This window comes from Pelmatolapia mariae, linkage group LG4, assembly GCF_036321145.2.
Source record: "Pelmatolapia mariae isolate MD_Pm_ZW linkage group LG4, Pm_UMD_F_2, whole genome shotgun sequence".
Lineage (NCBI taxonomy): Eukaryota > Metazoa > Chordata > Actinopteri > Cichliformes > Cichlidae > Pelmatolapia > Pelmatolapia mariae.
In genome coordinates, this window is record NC_086230.1 from 33063998 (window position 1) to 33082509 (window position 18512).

General features: G+C 41.5%; 1 protein-coding gene across 1 annotated transcript in view; it reads right to left on the reverse strand.

Annotated features, from left to right (window-relative positions):
* The window catches only part of tmem104 (transmembrane protein 104), a 77773-nt gene that overhangs the window by 49027 nt on the left and 10234 nt on the right, over positions 1–18512 (reverse strand). The window contains exons 5-8 of the mRNA XM_063472468.1: positions 16383–16479; positions 15637–15717; positions 5386–5485; positions 1538–1634 (exon numbers count right to left, since the gene is read on the reverse strand). Of these exons, the coding sequence (XP_063328538.1) occupies positions 1538–1634; positions 5386–5485; positions 15637–15717; positions 16383–16479 (375 nt within the window). The remainder of the gene's footprint in view (positions 1–1537; positions 1635–5385; positions 5486–15636; positions 15718–16382; positions 16480–18512) is intronic.

An 18512-nucleotide genomic window follows, 5' to 3' on the forward strand; every position in this document is an offset into this window, starting at 1 on the left:
AATAATACATATTAATCCATGAATTCAGAAGACTGCTGATTTTCTGCAAACATTGTTCTCTTGATTTGCTTTGGGTCTTTTTTTTTGACTGAAACAAGCGGCATGCATTTTGTGCAAAGGAAGAGTCAAGTATCTGCTTTTTATGTTAAAGCCTGAAGCAGAAAGCCTGACTAACAAAGAGAGGCTGATAACCACCATCATGCCACCTGTTATCTCTGACTGGAGTTAGGTTTGTTCAGAAGCTAATGCTGGTTAACAGCGTTCATTCGGAAGCTTGAAGCGGAGAAGGTGAGCAGGTTTAAATACCTGGGCATCTACACCAGTGAGGACCTCACCTGGACATTTAACACCTCACAGCTGCTTAACAGGGCCTCCTGAGCAGACCGAGGAACTTTAATATGTTGCCTAAGACCCTCAGAGACTTCTACAACTGCATGGTTGAGAGCATCTCAACACAGCAACACAGCCTGCAGAGAGCGCTGACAACTAAACTGCCCTCTCTGCAGAGTCCACAGGACAGCTGCCTCCATCATCAAAGACCCACCTCCAACATTGACTGTTCACACTTCTACCCTCATGTGGAGGTATGAAAGTGTGAAATCTAAGATCTGCAGACTAAAGAACTCTTTCTTCCTGCTGCCATTAAACAGAAGTTAATCTTGGCCTTCTTTCATCTGCTACTGTCTGCATTTCTCACTTTGCACACTCACAGCTGTCTACTGCACATACAGCTGATCAAGTACTCCAAACTGCATAAATATCCACAATATGCACATAACTCATGGGAGGTCAGATTCTTTCATTTTATTTCTATAGTTCTATTTTTTGCATATCTTATATTTCTACTACATTTTTCATATGTTTTTTTATAACCGTTTTTAATTATAATTTATTCTATTTATCTGTTTTATATGTGGATTTTGCTGTTTGCCACCTCTTGTGGACATCAATGGAAGAATTGCACAATTGTACAGGCAAATGACAATAACACTTTGAAACCAAATTGAAAAGCCTGGTTGGGTTGAACTTGTACACCAGCGAGGTGTATTCTGTTGTTGCTAACTTTTCTCAATTCGATTTTTAAAAACATGTTTAATATTTGCAAAAACCGCACAGGAGACAAACAGAGAAATGTGAAAACCTGTGGTGAAAGCTTTCCACTTCTGTGCACATTTCAGCCAGAAGACAAACCAAAAGAACAAAGTACTGCATGTCCACTGATCCAGAGGATACTTTCAGCTGCTATGAATACAGGCGTGGCTTTAAACTGTCACACCTTTTTGGTGTGTCCCGAACAAAAACACTATAAATGAAATCTTTAGTTGGTGGCTTGCACTGGTTAGCTGGATGTTGGAGGGATTTGTCAGAGCAGCTACAGTCTGCCAGCTCACCACAGTTTGGCCTTAGTCCTAACATTTTGAGGTCAACTGACTGTGGCTGCAGAACTGGGCTAAGTTCCACTTCCCGAGGCTTGAAAAGTGACCGTTAGCTGGAAACTGATAAAAGTAGGTTAAAAAATGAATAAATAAACACTTACCAGAAACACCCGGTACGCATCTTTCCTCGTGACAGAGCCCCAGCACGGATCTGTGTCGTTGTACTTGACACTTCCAGCACTGCAGGAGTGGTTTCCACTGCAAGCAATCACAAAAAAAAAAAGAGCTTCATGTTAAACCCCGTCACCTGTCGGCTGTGTGAAACAAACAAACTGTCACCGCAGCTCTAACTCTGACATACAAACTTTTATCAAAGCTTTAATTTAAAATGTCTGTGTTTACACAGACGGAGATTTCCACTGAAGGAAAAGCTTTAGCGCGTATCACTTAAGAGTGATCACTAACCCTGTCACTGTTGTGTAACAAAGCAAGCGTTAGGAAAATCATCTAGTTCTGTCAGTGTTACTAGGAGGTCTCCAGTTTGTGCCTTCAGGCGAGGCAAACTGCCTCTGAAGTCTCAGTTACATCTCACATTTGTTCTAGCTGCAAGGTTAGCAAGGTTGGGACCAGAGTGAGGAGAATTTAATACAATGAGACAGCATCAGCATGCCACACCCCTGGACAGGATGGGGAGGTCGGTTTTGTCATAACACCAATTAGAAGAGGAAAGGACACATTTAATACTGCGAGCAACTGTGAATTTTAAAGTTATAAATTAATAAATAAAAGTATTTCCATTCAAATTTGCCCTCAAACTTTAATAAAAAAAAGGGAATCAAGTGTAAAGTTCATCGGCCGTTTAGTCTTGCATCTGAAAGATGCCATTGAGAGGGGGCATCCCTTATATCGAGGAGAAGCCATTAACTTAAAGCGAGAAAGACGGGAGATAGAACGACTTTTTCAGACAGATGAACGGAGGCGCTGCACCAAGGCCCAGTTTAAGAGAAACAAGGAACATTTTGAACAGGAAATCATGCAAAGCTACCCTAGCAGAGTCAAAGAACAAAAACATGGAGCTGAAAATGAGAACAACAGGTCCCCTTAAAACACATGTAGTATGTTTTTCCTTCTACTTCCATTTTGGCTTGTGTTTTAAAGCCACCACACCTGTTTCCTTTACAGTGGCCCTTTTTTGCCCCTCTCTAATAGGCTGAATGTTTACCAAGGGTTGGATTGTTCCCCCATTAATAGCTGAGAATAGACTGCTCTCAGACAGCTCGGTTTTACAGTGCTGCTGCTGCTGATGAAATGTTACAAAAATAAGGTTCAGACACCTTTAAAACTAGGGTTAGACGACTGGATGGATGTGTTAGCAATCCCAAGTGTCCATCACAGGTTATTTTCTTTTTTCCATCATAATCATTTGCTTACCTTGTGCTCTGCCTTATTGAGAATTCAGCTCAGTAAAGCATTCTGTTATAAAGCACAACTGTTAAATGGCATGCGAGGTGGAGACTTCTTCTTTAGAAAGAGGAGATTAAGACACTTTTAATCTTACGGAGATGAAAATGATCACAAACCGACAGAGTTTAAGGTGACCGCAAACACCGAACTCACAAGAAAACACTGAAATAAATCAGTTAATAAAGGACTGTGCATTATAGCTTCCTTAAAACTTCTTTGAAACTGCCTGAAACTATTAAAAACATCACTGTCAGAAACTGTCACAATCCACAAATAATAAAAAAAACACTGAAGGCAGAATGACTATTTCTGTGATCTGGGCTCTGAAGGGCTGAGTCCACTATAACTATATATGAAATACCTCATTTTCACCCAGACACTCGCAATAAAAAACCTTTCTGGAAGCAAATCAACACGACTCAGTTGCCAGCAGCACCGGTATGAGGTGAGCAGACCTAAAGGTGAGAGCGAGGCTTTATTGTCTTAATCTCGGGTTCAGCAGGTCACAACAGGACTAAAGAGAAAAGACAGAGGAGCCAATGAGAAGACGGACGTGCTTCATTGTGCCAAAAGTGAAAGCACAAAGGTTATGAATACTTTTCATTAGAGCTGGGCGATAGAACGATAACGATATGTATTGCAAAATAACTTTTTCTCGATAGAAAAATTAAACTATTGCGATAGACCTCATCTCTCTTGTCCTCTTAAAAAAAAAAAAGAACAGCCAATCCAAATTAAGTAGCGCAGCGCCGAACCAATCACAGCCGCAGCGTCACGTCACGTGACTTGTTACGTACAGCACAAGTGCCACGGCGCACATGTGTATTTGTTTTTGCAGCCGGGCTGCCCAGGTAATGAAGGAAATGAGTTTGCCGACTAGAGAAAAATCAACCGAGAGCGTGACCGAAGGTTACCGAAGAAAAAACCGATGATGGTTCCAATGCCGGAGAGATTGTCGAAAAGAAGTTCCATAGAAGTTCCGTAGTGTGAAGGTATTTCGGCTATTTCAAGTCTGACAAAAACAGAGTAGCGCGCACTGTAAATTGTGCCGAAAGCAAGTCTGGAAATACAATAAACCGGTGCATGCTCAATCTCTGACTGAAAGCGCTAATTCGTCATTCGGCTTTTGTCAGACTAAAGTCACTGTTAAAACTGTTTGAAAAGCTAAGCTATACAACAAGGAAAGATTGAGAATTTCCTTTTAGTTCTCAGTTTATTTGATATTGACAAAAGTTAGTCAATTTTGTCTGTTCTTCTGTAAAACAAACTAAGATTTATTTTTAGAATTAATATTTTGTTTCTAAGTGGAATTGACAATTTAGTAGTTTGTTTTGTTTGTTCTATTTTGAAACTTAAACGCTTTAGCGGCTGCCTTTTGTGTAGTTTGCAATATTTGCCTTTATTTATCTGAAAAAGTCTCATGTTCCTTAAGTACATCTACCCTGTTGAACTTATTATGGGAGATAAATATTTAAATCAAAACAAGCTGCAGATTATTTCACATTTTACTTGTGAGCAACGGCACATTTAAATCTTACAAATATAGTTATTTGGCTTATATCGTGATATATATCGTTATCGCCTGAAACGAAAAAAACATATCGTGATATGAAAAAATCTTATATCGCCCAGCTCTACTTTTCATGAAGAATATGACAAGTAATCCCTCATTTTCAGCTTCGTATTTTTAGGCTTGGACTCTACTTGAGCAGCTTTGCCACTTTAGCCCCACCCCCTTTAAGGCTGCACTCCCTATTAGCCAACTTTGTGATTGGCTGCCCCTCAAAGAAATGTTCTGAATGCCAGGTGGGCGGGGTTTCTGCACTCAGAACAGCCGAAGTGGAACAGACGGCTTTTGCAAAATAATGTTTAATGAAGGAGTAATTTCAGCAAAATAGCTAAATATTTATTACACTGGCTCCTACACTAATGTCCAAATTAATTTGAGTAAATAAATGAATACAGTTTCAATAATACAATATTAAACTGAGTATTTATGCCCTTTCATTTTTGTTACAAAGTCAATACCCATAAAAGAACTGAGACTAATACTTATTAATAGTCCCGATAAGATTCTACAACAGCACCCGTTTCCAAACAATAGGAACAAATTAGAAGTGAAGTTAAACCACAACAGAAATTTCCACGTGTTCACAAAAACACAGCCGATCGTGGTGGTTGAAGGTAGCTGCTATGAGGAGGCTGCTCCCAGAAAAATGCTTTGGAGTGCCTCACTTCATGTCTCAAAGCAAAATGGGGCTTGCAGCAGAGAGGGCCCTTGTTGCTTAATGTTAATTAATTCTGTACAACTTCACAAGCCCCTCCTATGAACTGGCTCTATGAAGTCCAGAGAGTAGAAGTTCCTGAGTATTTAGAAGTCTGACCGGAATGAAATCACTAAAGTGAGAAGAGATTACCTGTACATACACTGACCTCTATGGTTTTAAACTTTAGCCATGTTTAATATAGAGACTAAGGACAAGCAGAGTAGGTCTACTTCTAATATAATCTCGTTATTTCGAAATAAATCCAAAAATAATCCTACCAGGCAACTTCCATCAGCGATATCGGCACAGCTGCTGCGTAGATGGCCAGGTCTCCATAAAGATAGACTATGATGCAGATGTAGAACATATTGACACCAACTGAAAGACAAAAACAAAGATATTAACATATTAATGAGTCAGGGATGCATTGTACTCAGTGCTGAGAAAAGCTACGGACGTTAGTCATGACCAAATTCTGACAAAGCGTTTGGTCAACCCAATAAAAGGACCTTATCTTGGTCTCGTCTTGTAGTCTCAGACAAATGTTCAGAATGAAATGAGGATTAATTCAAATTTGATCCTTCAATCTGGGTCCAGAGCCTCACTACAAGACATCCGTCCAGGCCCAAGTTTGAGTCAGGGGGCAGTGGTTTAAACAGAGTGTCAAGACCTCCCTCTCCCTTCCCAACTTCTCCAGCTCTACCAGGAGACACTAAGCCAAGGGTGGGGAACTCCAGGCCTCAAAGACCGGTGTCCTGCAGGTTTAAGATATCACCCAGGGTCAACACACCTGAACCAAATGATTAGTTCATTAGCAGTCCTCTGGAGAACTTCAACACATGTTGAGGAGGTCATTTAGCCATTTAAATCAGCTGCGTTGGATCAAGGGCAGGTCTAAAACGTGCAGGACACCGACCCTTGAGGGCTGGAGTTGGACACCCCTGCACTAAGGCATTCCCTGTCAGCCAAGAGATCTTATCTCCTGGGTCTGCACCGGGGCCTCCCCCAGCAAGAACACCTCACCCAGGAAGAACCCAGCAGGCATCATGGTCAACTGGCTCCTCGAAATATGGAACCAGCTCTACCCTGAGCTGCTCCTAAATGACCGAGCTCCTCACCCTCTCGCTAAGATGAGACATCCTTCAGAGGAAGCTCAGTTCCACCTCTTGTATCAGCAATCTCATTCTTTCCCTAACCAAAGTGGATGTAGACTGACCTGTAAATCAACAACTCTGCTTTCATGGTCAGCTCTCCTTTCACAACAACAGACCAGTACGACATCCATGCACTGTGGAAACTACCTAGAACTAAGGATACTCAAAACTGCCATAAATACACAGTCTACATGATGGGATATTTATGTTTGAGTTTGAGGACAGGAGTCTTTTTCAGAGTTTCTGACACATAGACGGGTAGTGCGTTGATGGACGGTTGGTTTCCAGGCTCGGTGAGGTGTTTAAGGACAACTTGGATCCAAACTGAGTGCAGATGGCAACTCAACAAATGATGGACTTTGAAATGCGCCATCAGGGATTAGCAGGCAGGCGGCAGACACGGGGACAGAGCCATCACAGCCTGGTGTGGGTCTCTCCTGTGTGTACGTACCACTCCCCATTAAAGCTTATAACTTGGTAATTATGTTTGTGTGACGCAGACAATCTTTACAGATCACCAAAGCACGGCTGGTTTCTCTACACGAATAAAAACAGCAAGTAACACGAGATCAATAAGTGACAAGGAGACGCATTTTTCATTTTTAGCGTCCGTCTCAACATTTCATCATGAAATATGACCGACGGACCACGAGTGTGAAACTTTGCCATCTCTGTTTAAAATGTACTCTCATCTACACCTCTGCTCATTACATCCCTCCATCCCTTTTCTGGGACAGCGGCCTGCACAGCACAGGCACGTCTTACTGGTTCAATGAAATATATTAATAGCGTTAATTAAAAAAACTAATCGCTCCATGAACGGAATTTTCCTCATCAGCCTTTACTCTTTACAAGTTCTTTAACCATCTGTCCTCCTCTCGCCATGCAGCCAAGATCGAGAGCTTTCACCAGCAGACACATCAACACCGTGCCCCACACATCCATCATCCTCTTGAATTCTTAGAAGGGGTTTCGACCGTCCAACCGGACCCCTCAGCTAATTCATTACTGCCAAGAAAATTAGAGCATACAGTCGATTAAAAAGAAATAAAAGTTGACAGATTTACGGCTTTAAGGGCTACACTGCTTCTTTTAGGGCTGAGGGTGCCCATCAAACAGTTAAATTAAGCAGTGACAGAAGTTGAAAACACGAGGAAGTGGCAGCCTAATAAACAACCATTCATCTCGTTGTAATTAAAGCTGTCAGCTGACTCACAACAGTCAGAATGCAACATTAGAGTCTGGAGCCCTAAAAGAGTAATCCGAGTCTAATTTAGCCCATACTCTATTAGAGTGTGCTGGTTATTATCATTATAAGAAAATGAAACAATTAATCATGTGGTCAATAAAGTGTCAAAATGGAACATACCCATTACATTTAATAGCATGTGTACCACATATGTCATGGTGAACAGCTTGTTCTGTTAAGAACAAAGACGCAGACCCATGAAACATAAACAGGACGGGGTTTTTTGCAGGACTTTACGAAGGCCTGCACAAAGAGCACCCTTACTGCAATTAAAAGGGGAGCAGCAGCCAGGTGCTGCTATCAAATGCACTTTATTAATTAATCACCAGTAAATGTGAGAACCTCTATAAAAGCTGTAGTTTTGGCACCCAAAGATCTGACTGTGGAAAAAACCCAAGAACTGCATCTCAGACTTCACAGGCCTCAGTTAGCACGTTAAAGGTCAAAGTTCATGAAAGCACAATGAGAAAAAGACTGAACAAGTATGGCTTGTTTGAAAAAAAAAAACATGGCAGTACAGACAAACCACAAGACTTCTGGAAAAATGTCCTTTAAAGAGATGAGACCGAATTGGAGACAACTGATGATAATGCACAGCACCACAATTAGAGAAAACCAAACACAGAACATCAATAAAAACACCTCATACAAAGGTGACGGTTAGAGCACCTTGCAGCCACTGAGTCGCCCATAAACTCCTCAGTATACCAAAGTATTCTACAGTCAAATATAAAGTTAAAGCTTGTTCCAAACTGGATCATAAAACAGGACAATGATCTCAAGCACAGCAGCAAATCTACAGCAGAAAAGCTGAAAAAGAATAAAAGGTGCACTCTTCCAAAGTCCAGACCTCAACCTGTGGTGGGAGCTCCACAAAGCTGCAAACCTCTATGACCTGAAGCAGCGCTGTAAAGAAGAATGGGCCAAAAGAATGTGACAGACTGATAAAGTCATATAGAAAACTGTTACTTCAAGTCAGTGCTGCTAAATGTGGTTCTGCATGCGGCTGGAATATGGTGTGAGCTCAGATGTTAACCTGCTTGCTTTGTCTGCACTGAGTCTGGTTTTCACACCAAGGTCACTGCGCCTTCATATTTTAATACTACAGAAAGTACAGCTGCAGGAATTAAATGGCAGATATTTCCACACAGTCCCAAGTTCAGAGTCTGCTGTAAACTAACGACAGCACTGTGGTCAGCACCTCGCATTACGATGACCTAAAAATGTCCGGGTTCAGACTGGACAGGCATTAATAATTTGAACATGGATGAGACTTATCATTGAGAAACAGGTAGCAGGGTATTCTGCTGCTGCAGTCGGTAAATGATAGCAAGGTGAGCGCTCCACATGACCACGGGCGTGCAGGCCTTCGCTGCACCGCAACTAATTTTTCCCAATTACTCCGAGCCGCAGGCACACGGGCTACAAAATGGGCCTTCATGTAGGAGCTGAGGACTCCATGTAGCTGTGAAACACCGCCGCCATCCATCAGCACATTTCCTCTGACTGACAGCAGACATGAAAACCTGCCCGGGAGGAGCTGAGAGACCAGCACAAAAACCACATTTAGTTAAGACTACAAGGAGACTTTGGAGGGATTTAATACCATTTAAGTCCTAAAAGGAATGGGATAATATTTTATTCGTACTGTAGTACTAAGCCACCTGTGGCCTGCTCTTTAAGGTGAAGCGGTTTGGTTTTGTGATGCCTGAAAATGAGCTGTCATCTTATGGAAAACCTCTGAAATAAAAGGAAGAAAGAGAATATTAACTTTTATTCGGACCTCAGTAGTCGCCCTCTCCTCAGATTCCAGTTCTGTGGGTCTATCAAAGGGAAATTCTGATGAACACAAACTACAAACAGTCACTAATCAAACCGATATGGAGGCATCGCCACCATTAAGAGTCTGTTTCCAAAGGTAAGTAAACAGGACCGAACACAGAAATGGAAAGATTAGGTCAACACACGACTTCTGTGTGATCCAGGTATCATCACACCAAACCCGTCAGAACAAACAAAGTCTTAGTTAGACGTGATGATCTTGACTTAGTGACACGTAAGCGAGCATGTATTTTTTAACATTAACACACTCATTAATCATGTCTGTATTGATTTCTGTCTGAAAATGAGGACGCCATGTTTTTTTTTTACTCTAAATCAGGGATGTCAAACATAAGGCCTGGGGGCCTGAATCAGACGGCTTGACATATTTATCATGTAGAAAAACTGAGATGTGCTGCTGAAATTGCATTTCTTTATCTTATATTAGTATACTTCAGGGATGAATGTGTAGTTAAACGTCTTTACACTCACAGAGTTTCACTCGATGTGAAATGAGTTTGACATCCCTGCACCAAACAATCACTAATCTCTCAGATTAACATCTGAAGAATATGTTAGGGCAGATGCTCCTGGGTTAAAATTTTACTGACTTCAGAAGTACAACTAAAAATTTTTGTAGTGCCTTCAGTCCCAACTACACTTTGCCATATTTCTGTCACTGGCACAGATTAACGTGTCCATGCAGTTGAACCTTCAAAGCTCCAGTTGGTTTGGTTAAAAAAAAAAAAAAACAGTAACTGCGATAATGAGTCCATGTATATCAATGGATCCTAAATGCTTAAATGTACTTTAAATGACAATTTTTTTTTAAAAAAGCTCTCACTAACAAAATGCACATTGATTATTATGCTTCGTAATAAAGTAAAACATGATGCAAAAAAAGTTTTACTTATAATTTTTTTTGTCCAAACACAAAGAGACAAAATTCCTGAGAAGCTTCATTGTTTGGTCATTTCACCTGCAAACTGTGGCATCAACACAACGCCATAAACGTTGACTCTCACCTCGAGGTGGTTTTCTAAATGATTGCCTACTATGATATTCTGCAGTAACAGCAACAGAAGTAGTAATGTCCAGAAATTACATTAAGCACTTGGCTTTCCATCAATCGGATTCCACGAGTCAGTCTTTCGCTCTTGCACTGATGGACGGTCGTTTGTCCGTTTCACAGATTGCAAAAGCAGCGAGAGGGCTGGAGAGCATCAGATCACGGGAGAAGACAGCTGAATGACAATGAAGACAACAAGACAGGAAGTGCTGGCACTAGCTAGTTAGCAAAATAAAAGTATTGCCTACTTGTGAATCTGCGTGGAAGGGGACTGCTTTATCACATGGATGAAAGCACTGCAAGTTACAAAGACAAAAGCATTCAGTAGTACAAGGGGGGATACAACAGAAATAAAGCCTTCGTGGAGGAGACCGCTTTCCCAGGACTGAACTTGTGCTGTTGACCTGCTGTGTTGATCACAACAAAACTTTGAAATTAAATTATCCTAAAACTGCTACAGGAAACAGGCGTATGTGTGACTTATAGAAAATGATTGGGAGCCATGCTGGAACAAACGTGTCCATTCATCTTCCCAGTGGCTCGGGCCCTGCTGGTTTTCATTTTGCCAGAGCTCTGCATGCACAAGTATGACATTTAAGTAAAAGTCACTCAAGTATTAAAAATGGATGTGCCCATGTTAGGCTCTCATTAAAGACAGAGGTCTGTGTTACGACAGATAAATCAGTATTCATGTCCATGGCCCTCCATATGTCAGGGGAAGGACGGCTTGCGTTGAAGAAACAATCGTTCTGTTTGCAGAGCCGTGGACAAACGGCAAATCATATCAAAAGTATGAAAGCCGGGACGGGACGCTGATGCGAGGACGGCACTCCCGTTCACCTCCCCCTCTCTCTGCCTTTGTGACTTTAGCCAAAGTCGTCTCCTAATCAACTTTCGAATCGTCAATGTGAAGGTTATAGTAGCACCTTTCCACAGAGGTGCAGATAAACCTGCCTCCATCAACATTCCTGTCAGTGGCTGCAGGTCAGGCTGATACGATATCCATGGCCTTATTCCAAGCCTGCTTTACCGCTGCTGCCACCGTCACGTCAATTTCAGCCCAGGAGGAAGTCGAATGCCCTCTAAGAGTGCCTATTCAACAGCAGGAGAGATGCTTTTTAATTGCCTGCTACGGCGCGGGACAGGAAGACAGTGTGCAATCACGCCTGCAGGTCTTTGAAGAATTGAAGGCGGTGATAAAACTGTTTTAAAGTCCTGTAACTTTAGCACAGCGTGAAGGCGTTTGTTTGCACCCATTCTTGTTAATAACGCATGAAGAGTGCTGAATGCGCCTGTCAGTAAAGACTGCAGTCTGCCCTCAGCTCATTTTGTTTTACTCGGCTTTCCAAGAAAAGACAACTGCCGGCTGTCAGATGTCAACATCTGTCTCCTCACGCCCATAATCCCTCACAATTTAGGGTTGGGGTTTTTTGGACTGGGTTTGGATTAAGTTGTTGCCTCTACAAAGAAACAAAACTGCTCAGCCCAAACATTTCCATACAGACTACGGTATAAATAGTCTCTGATAGACTGGCTGGGATTATGTTTCATTTACATTTGTAATTTTAGAAAACAACCCTCTAAACTCTGTATAAACACCGACTGACATACAGAACCAAAAAATAAATACATATCTTTTCCCTCATTATCAGATTATCTGCTGATTATTTTCATCTATTATGGCCAAAAAAAATCAACTCAAATTTAATTTATAATCATATAAAATGACAAGAGACAAACACACTGTTCAGCACACTATATGTGTACCTCAGTGACGAGTGTTTGCTAACAGTTATATCAGTCCTCAGGAGGTTTTTACAACGTGAAGTTCAGTGGCCACTGAATGAGTCTGTCAAACTCTTTTCCATCACCGAATTTCCTCACACCAATAAACACTGAATGAGTCTGTCAAACTCTTTTCCATCACCGAATTTCCTCACACCAATAAACAATTCCCATATTATGATTTTGGGGACTTTTCCTTATCATCAAATGTGTTATTTAGTTTTTTATTATGAATGTAAGAAGTTTACAAAGCATAAAGTTCTGCTGAAGGGCCTGAAAGATCCCTTTGTAGACACCTTTTGTGGCTCGAGAGCAGATTGCCAAATAATCAGAAGGTCTTTGGTTTGATGAAAGCCTTGACCTGCAACCAGGGTGTGATCAGTGTGTACATATGTCTACGATCAAAGTGCTGTATGTGTTTGTTTGAATAAGATTTTGACTTTTAAGCTGGGTTTAGACTCCATTACATTGAAAGGCCAACGAAGGCTCAGAGTTCATGTTTCATTTCCCACAACAGTTTTCTCCCTTCTGTTATGCTGACTGGTTAGAGCAAAGAGACGTCTGCTATCGGTGTCAGGGGTTAAGTTTTTGTTTTTTCTACCACTCAGTCCAGCCTGCTGTGTCTAGTTTACTTTTTTCAGGAAACTGGGAACACGCATTTGTGTCTTCACATATTGATTACTGTAATGCTCTTCTTTCTGGGCTTCCAAAGAAAAGTTTCAGAGGTCTACAGATTGTGCAAAACGCAGCTGCTCGCATTTTAACAAGAACTGGGAAATTTCAGCACATTACCCCTGTTCTGAGATCTCGTCACTGGCTACCTTGTCAGGTTCGATCAGATTTTAAGGTCCTGCTGCTCACCTACAAGGCTTTAAACGGATTGGCACCTTCATACCTCTCCGACCTTTTACACCTTTATGTTCCATCTCGTGCTCTACGATCTCAGGACTCTGGCCTTCTAAAAGTTCCTAGAGCCAGAAAAAAAACAGTTGGAGAGCGTGCTTTTTCTTTTCATGTCCCATTCTTGTGGAACAACCTCCCTCAAAATATTAGGCAGGCATGCTCTGTGGAGGTTTTTAAAACTAAGGTGAAGACACATTTGTTCACCCTATCTTACATGTCTTAATTCTATGCCTTTTAGTTTTTAAATTCTTACTGTTTTTAACTTGTATTGTGTTTTACTTGTACTGCTATTTATCCCTTTTATTTATTCATCTTTTTAGTTTCAAATAGCTGTACAGCACTTTGTTTGAAAGCGCTTTATAAATAGTTATTATTATTATTACAACTCGACGCAGCAGCGTAGTGTCCCTGCAGCAGCAAAGAGCCAAACATTCAGAAGGTGCTTTTTATATTTATGATACCAATTTGGTGATTTAAGAATACGATATTATTATAGAATATAATATTTCAGATACATTAAAGTTAAAGACATTTCTCTAACTTTTGTTGTGTGCAGATTTTTATTTGGTTTTTGGTTTTTGTCCGTGGGAAAGTTGCAGGTTGCCTTTTTCTGGCCTAACGATGCATCGTCAACACTCACAGCTCAGTTTAGTTTAAACTTTCATTTATCAGCTGTTATAAATGCAGACATCAACAGATTAGCAAACAGGGAATACTGGCTGATAAATAAAGTCTGCGCTGCACTTTTTCAGTGAACGAGCCTTGGAAAAAAACCTCCCACCTGACTCCATTAGCATCAGTTTTTCAGTGTGATAAAGGTAAAATTTTACCTTCATTCTGAAAAATTATCTGAACTGGTCCGCGGGCTGGGTTGGAATTTGGATTTTTTATATTTGTATATTTTTCCAGCACCTTTGAGGCCTCGTGACTTCTAACGAAAAACATATTTCTATATGCACACTGTTAAAAAAAGTGCAACCAAATTAACGTTTAAACATTGAGGCCCACTCCACAAATGCCACAATCCAACTATATTTTTCTATAAGCAAATTTGAGCATGAGTATAACAGGACATATCATCCGTTCAATAAAACAATTTAATGTCTTTGATGTGGAGGAACAAAAGCAAGCGTCAGTACTCTGGATGTTTAAAGTGCTTTTTGCTGATAATTCATTGGAGAAACTGGAGGAGTCGATGCATTTTTCAAGTTTGTTGCTTTGTCGTCTGTTAGTCTTGTGATGGACAAGCTATCAGCCAATGTGCACACCTTGGATAATCCTGCTTTCTGACTAAAACAACTGAGGTCAACGAGCAAACAAAGCGAGAGACGCTTTCTCATGTCTACAAGAAACAATGTTTGAATTTTTATTGACCCAAATATTAAAAAGTCAGTGCCTGCTTATTAACACTGCATGACTGCAACAGACGAGAAGTGGATGAAGTGGACAGGAAGACTGGTGGTGAGCAGGTAGAAGCTGAGCAGGTCGGTGTAATCGGGACAGAGAAAGAGCTCTGTCTCTTTCCTCGTCCAGCACGTGTTGGGCTAATTCATTTCTGATTAGAGTGACTGGGCTGCTTCTCACCACATGAGGGAGAGAGAAGAGGAGAGAAAACTCATTTCCATATTACCAGTCGATACCTGCCCGTGTTTCACCTGTATGGAGTCCGTTTCATGGTGGGAAAGGTCGTCAGCCAGCCTCGTTTTTATGTTTTTTTTAAGCACATTAACCAAGCAGAACAGGCGAGTGAGTGACGAGCAGACTGTACGGAGCACACTGCAGCTTTAACAGCATGAGCTGCATGACAACATGCATGAGTGCGTTCACACGTGTGGGTGTGAACATGAGCTGAGCGGATGTGCTACACTGAGTGTGTGCCAAGTGCTCCACCTGCTGCCGAAACGCTGAAGGACCGAGCGTGTCAGCGCAATGATGTTGTCGGAGCTTTGACCTTTTGTTGTTCCTTTACTCCTGCAACAACAGGGACGCTGCAGACTGTAGAGGCACCCGCGCTGAGTGAAGAAGAGCTGGCTGGATTAATGCAAGCGGACAAGAGGAGCAAGGAGACGAGGAGAGGAGGAGACGAGAGCACCGATATGAGCCTCGAGGCTTTGTCTGTCTCCGGCTGAAGGTGATTCTGCCTTTAATTCAACAGCAAAACTTCACAGAGAACTCATTAGCTCCCAAATCATTCAGGAATTTGCCACAAGTGTAGGTTATACCCTCACTCACCTACTCACCCACCCACAAGCAAGGCAGAGAGATTAACAACCTTGATAGGGTCTCAAACAGGTAATTAAAACCAGAGGCAGTTTTTCCATTTATAATTACATCCAATTAAACTGCCAGCAGTCTTCCTTTTGTAAATGTGAGCACCGGACATTAAAAAAAATATCTCTCCTGAATTATCCCACACAACCCTCACTACTCCTCCATATAAATGTTACACATGGCTAATGATGGCGACGTCGAAAGTTAATTGAATAATGGCTGAAAAATGGGCAGAGAGAGGAGATGAAGAAGGAGCTGGAGGCGAGAAGATTATTACCTTTGTTGAAGAACATGGAGGCCATCTGACCCATCTCAACCCGCTCCATGATGTCAAAATGATCGGTCTGCCCTGATCTCTCTGTGAAGACAGGAAGCAGACGACGGGAGTAAAGAACACACCTCGTGCTAGGAGTGCCAGAAATTATGATAATTATACTCAGAGGCTGTTCCACCTTGTTTCATTTGTCAAATTGTGAAAATCTCAAAAATATTTAATATAAAATCGCATAAAACTGACAATTTTTTACATTTTTGTTTAATAAGTGACAAAGTATAAAATTCATGTCGTTAGCCAGTCATTGGAGCACTTGCTTGAGATGCCATGTCTCTAATGTTTGATGTGAATATTAACTTGTCTGTAGCTGCACTGCTGTCATGTGACTTGCTGATTGGATAACTACATGAATAAGAGGAGCCTGAGCCGGCACACCCCGACTTCAGAGCCTGGATCCAGAGCACGATGAATTTGTGATATATTAAGATGATGTCTCACAGTTCTTCATTTCTGAATTTTGCGTGCATTTGTGAACACTTCCCGCAAAATTAGCAATTTTGCCCAATTGCATAAAGGTAAACTGTGCTAAGCAAGCCGTGCACATACATCTGCAACGTGTAATAAAGCCCTCAGTGAGCGTATTTGTAGAGGTGAAACCTTACAATGAGAGAGAAAGCCTGAACTAAGCGCGTGGTCTTGATGTAAGACTACATCTTCTTTCCTATTTCTCTAAAGAGAGCGACACTCACGAACAGACAAGATGGGCCTCGTCTCCGGCTCCGATCGACCTCGGCATGTGACCTCGTCGTCGTCTGAATACTCGGACGTGGAGTCGCTGTTCTCAACCTGTTGAGGACGACAGGAGGAAAGTGTGACTTCCTGTTTTTCTCATTTCTAAACACAAACAATCAGCAATCAGCTGCAGCAGAGGAAGGTAACATCTGGAAACTACAAGCAGCAGCTGGGAAACCCCGTGGAGGACGGAGGCAATCGTGTGCCCACAGAGTCTCTGCAGATTAGCGTCAATTAGGTATCAATGATGGTCAGATCTGTGCGTGAATGATGAGTGACATAGGGACAAAGATCGGACGAGGAGTGACAAACAGCAGCTACATGGCCCGCCTTACAGCGCCAATCACAGTTTAACTAAGAGTTCAACAAACACCAGACTGCAGGATGTGAACCCGCCTCCATCTGTGACATTTCGTATTATTAAGTTATGATTTATCTTTGGACAAAACCAGCAAGCTTCCTTTTAAAAGATGGTTAATTCGTTTCTTGGACTCCAACCTTTATTTTAGCCTCACCTCACAGGTTTTAGGCTGTTTTCACACCGACACAGTTTGTTTGCTCAGGTTCAAATCAGTGATTTTTGTAAAGTCATTTTTCCTGTGGTTTAATTTGTTTTCATACAAAAAAAATCTCCAAGTAAGCCAAAATCTTCGGTACAAACCATCTGAGAACATTTAATCTGCCTATTGGTCAGATGTGTCGGGGGCAATAAGAGTACAGGAAGAAGGACAGAGACCACCTCTTCTTCCACAGTCTGCACCTGAGTGTAATAACCGTCTTCACAGATTATAGCATCACTCGGACCACCTGACCCTCCTCCTGATGGCTCCCAGATCTTAAAATTAAAACAAAAGGAGGGTCACATGTTTTTCGGTAACCACCTCAAAGCTTTTAAACATCCCACCGCTTCATAGGAGACCCGACTAAACACGAATCAACGCTCCTGCTTTAAATTCACTTAATCAAACGCAAACAACCACCTATTCACTCAAACTGCAATTCAGAGAAATTAAAGACAACCACAAACATAAAATATACATAAAACAAAAGCAGACTGGATAAAAGGCATCCGTGTAATGGATAAAGACAGGTGTAGTCACAGTGCTAACTGTGCTGATTTAAAATGATTAAATGGGTTCGGTTTCTCTAACTTTAACAGCTTCTGCAGATTGTGTAAAAAAGAATCTGCTTCAGTATTAACCTGATGATTTTCAATAGTCAGGCCAAACATTTATTATCCTTCCTGAAACTCTGAACACTATGACATGTTAATTCAGTTACAGTCCTCCTAAAACACCAGCAGAGGGCAGTCATGTCTCCCAAACACCATTTAATCAGAACATCAAGTGTCTGAAGATGGAAGGTGACCCGTTACCTGACTTTTTGAGCAGTCTGTCACAGAGCCTCCAGGCAGGCCTGTACGCCTCCCATACTAAACCAGATCACTCCTGCTGGGAGTGCTCCTCTTTAATACCTCAGGTAATAAAAAGTAATTGATTGATAATAGCTGGAGGTGTCTGACAGTTTTCTTTGCCTTGAAAATGAATCCCTTTGAATTCTTAAATGTTCAGACAAAAAAAGAAATTTAAAATGAAACCCTTTTGAGGGTTTCACAATTTAGCCTCCAGTGCACTGCCAGACTGCCGAGCCCTGCTGGTGAATCATTTTAAGCTTTGGTATTGAACTGGTATTTAATGGCAGTTGGTGGGAGCACAGGTAGATTCAAGCAACAACATTTTTGTGTGGAAATATTTTGGTGTAGCACCACAAAAGAGCCGTGTCCTCAAAAACTGTACTTCAAACTCAGTCCTTTTCAAATATATAAAACACTTTAACCTACAAAGTCAAAGTGACGACAAGCGCTACGTACGCTATGTATATTTCCTTGTCTTAGCTTTCGGGAGACGTTCGTTTGTCCCGTTATCGCTGTCTCTCTCCGCCTTTCTTTTCGTCACTGTTAAAAAATTGGCACTCATTCTCTCTCCTTTTTCCCGTTCCAAACCAGCTGACAAAGGTCAAATGTATGTCCTGTGTTCAGTGTTAGAGTTTAAATACAGCGCACAAAACAGCTGAAGGATGGAAGCAAG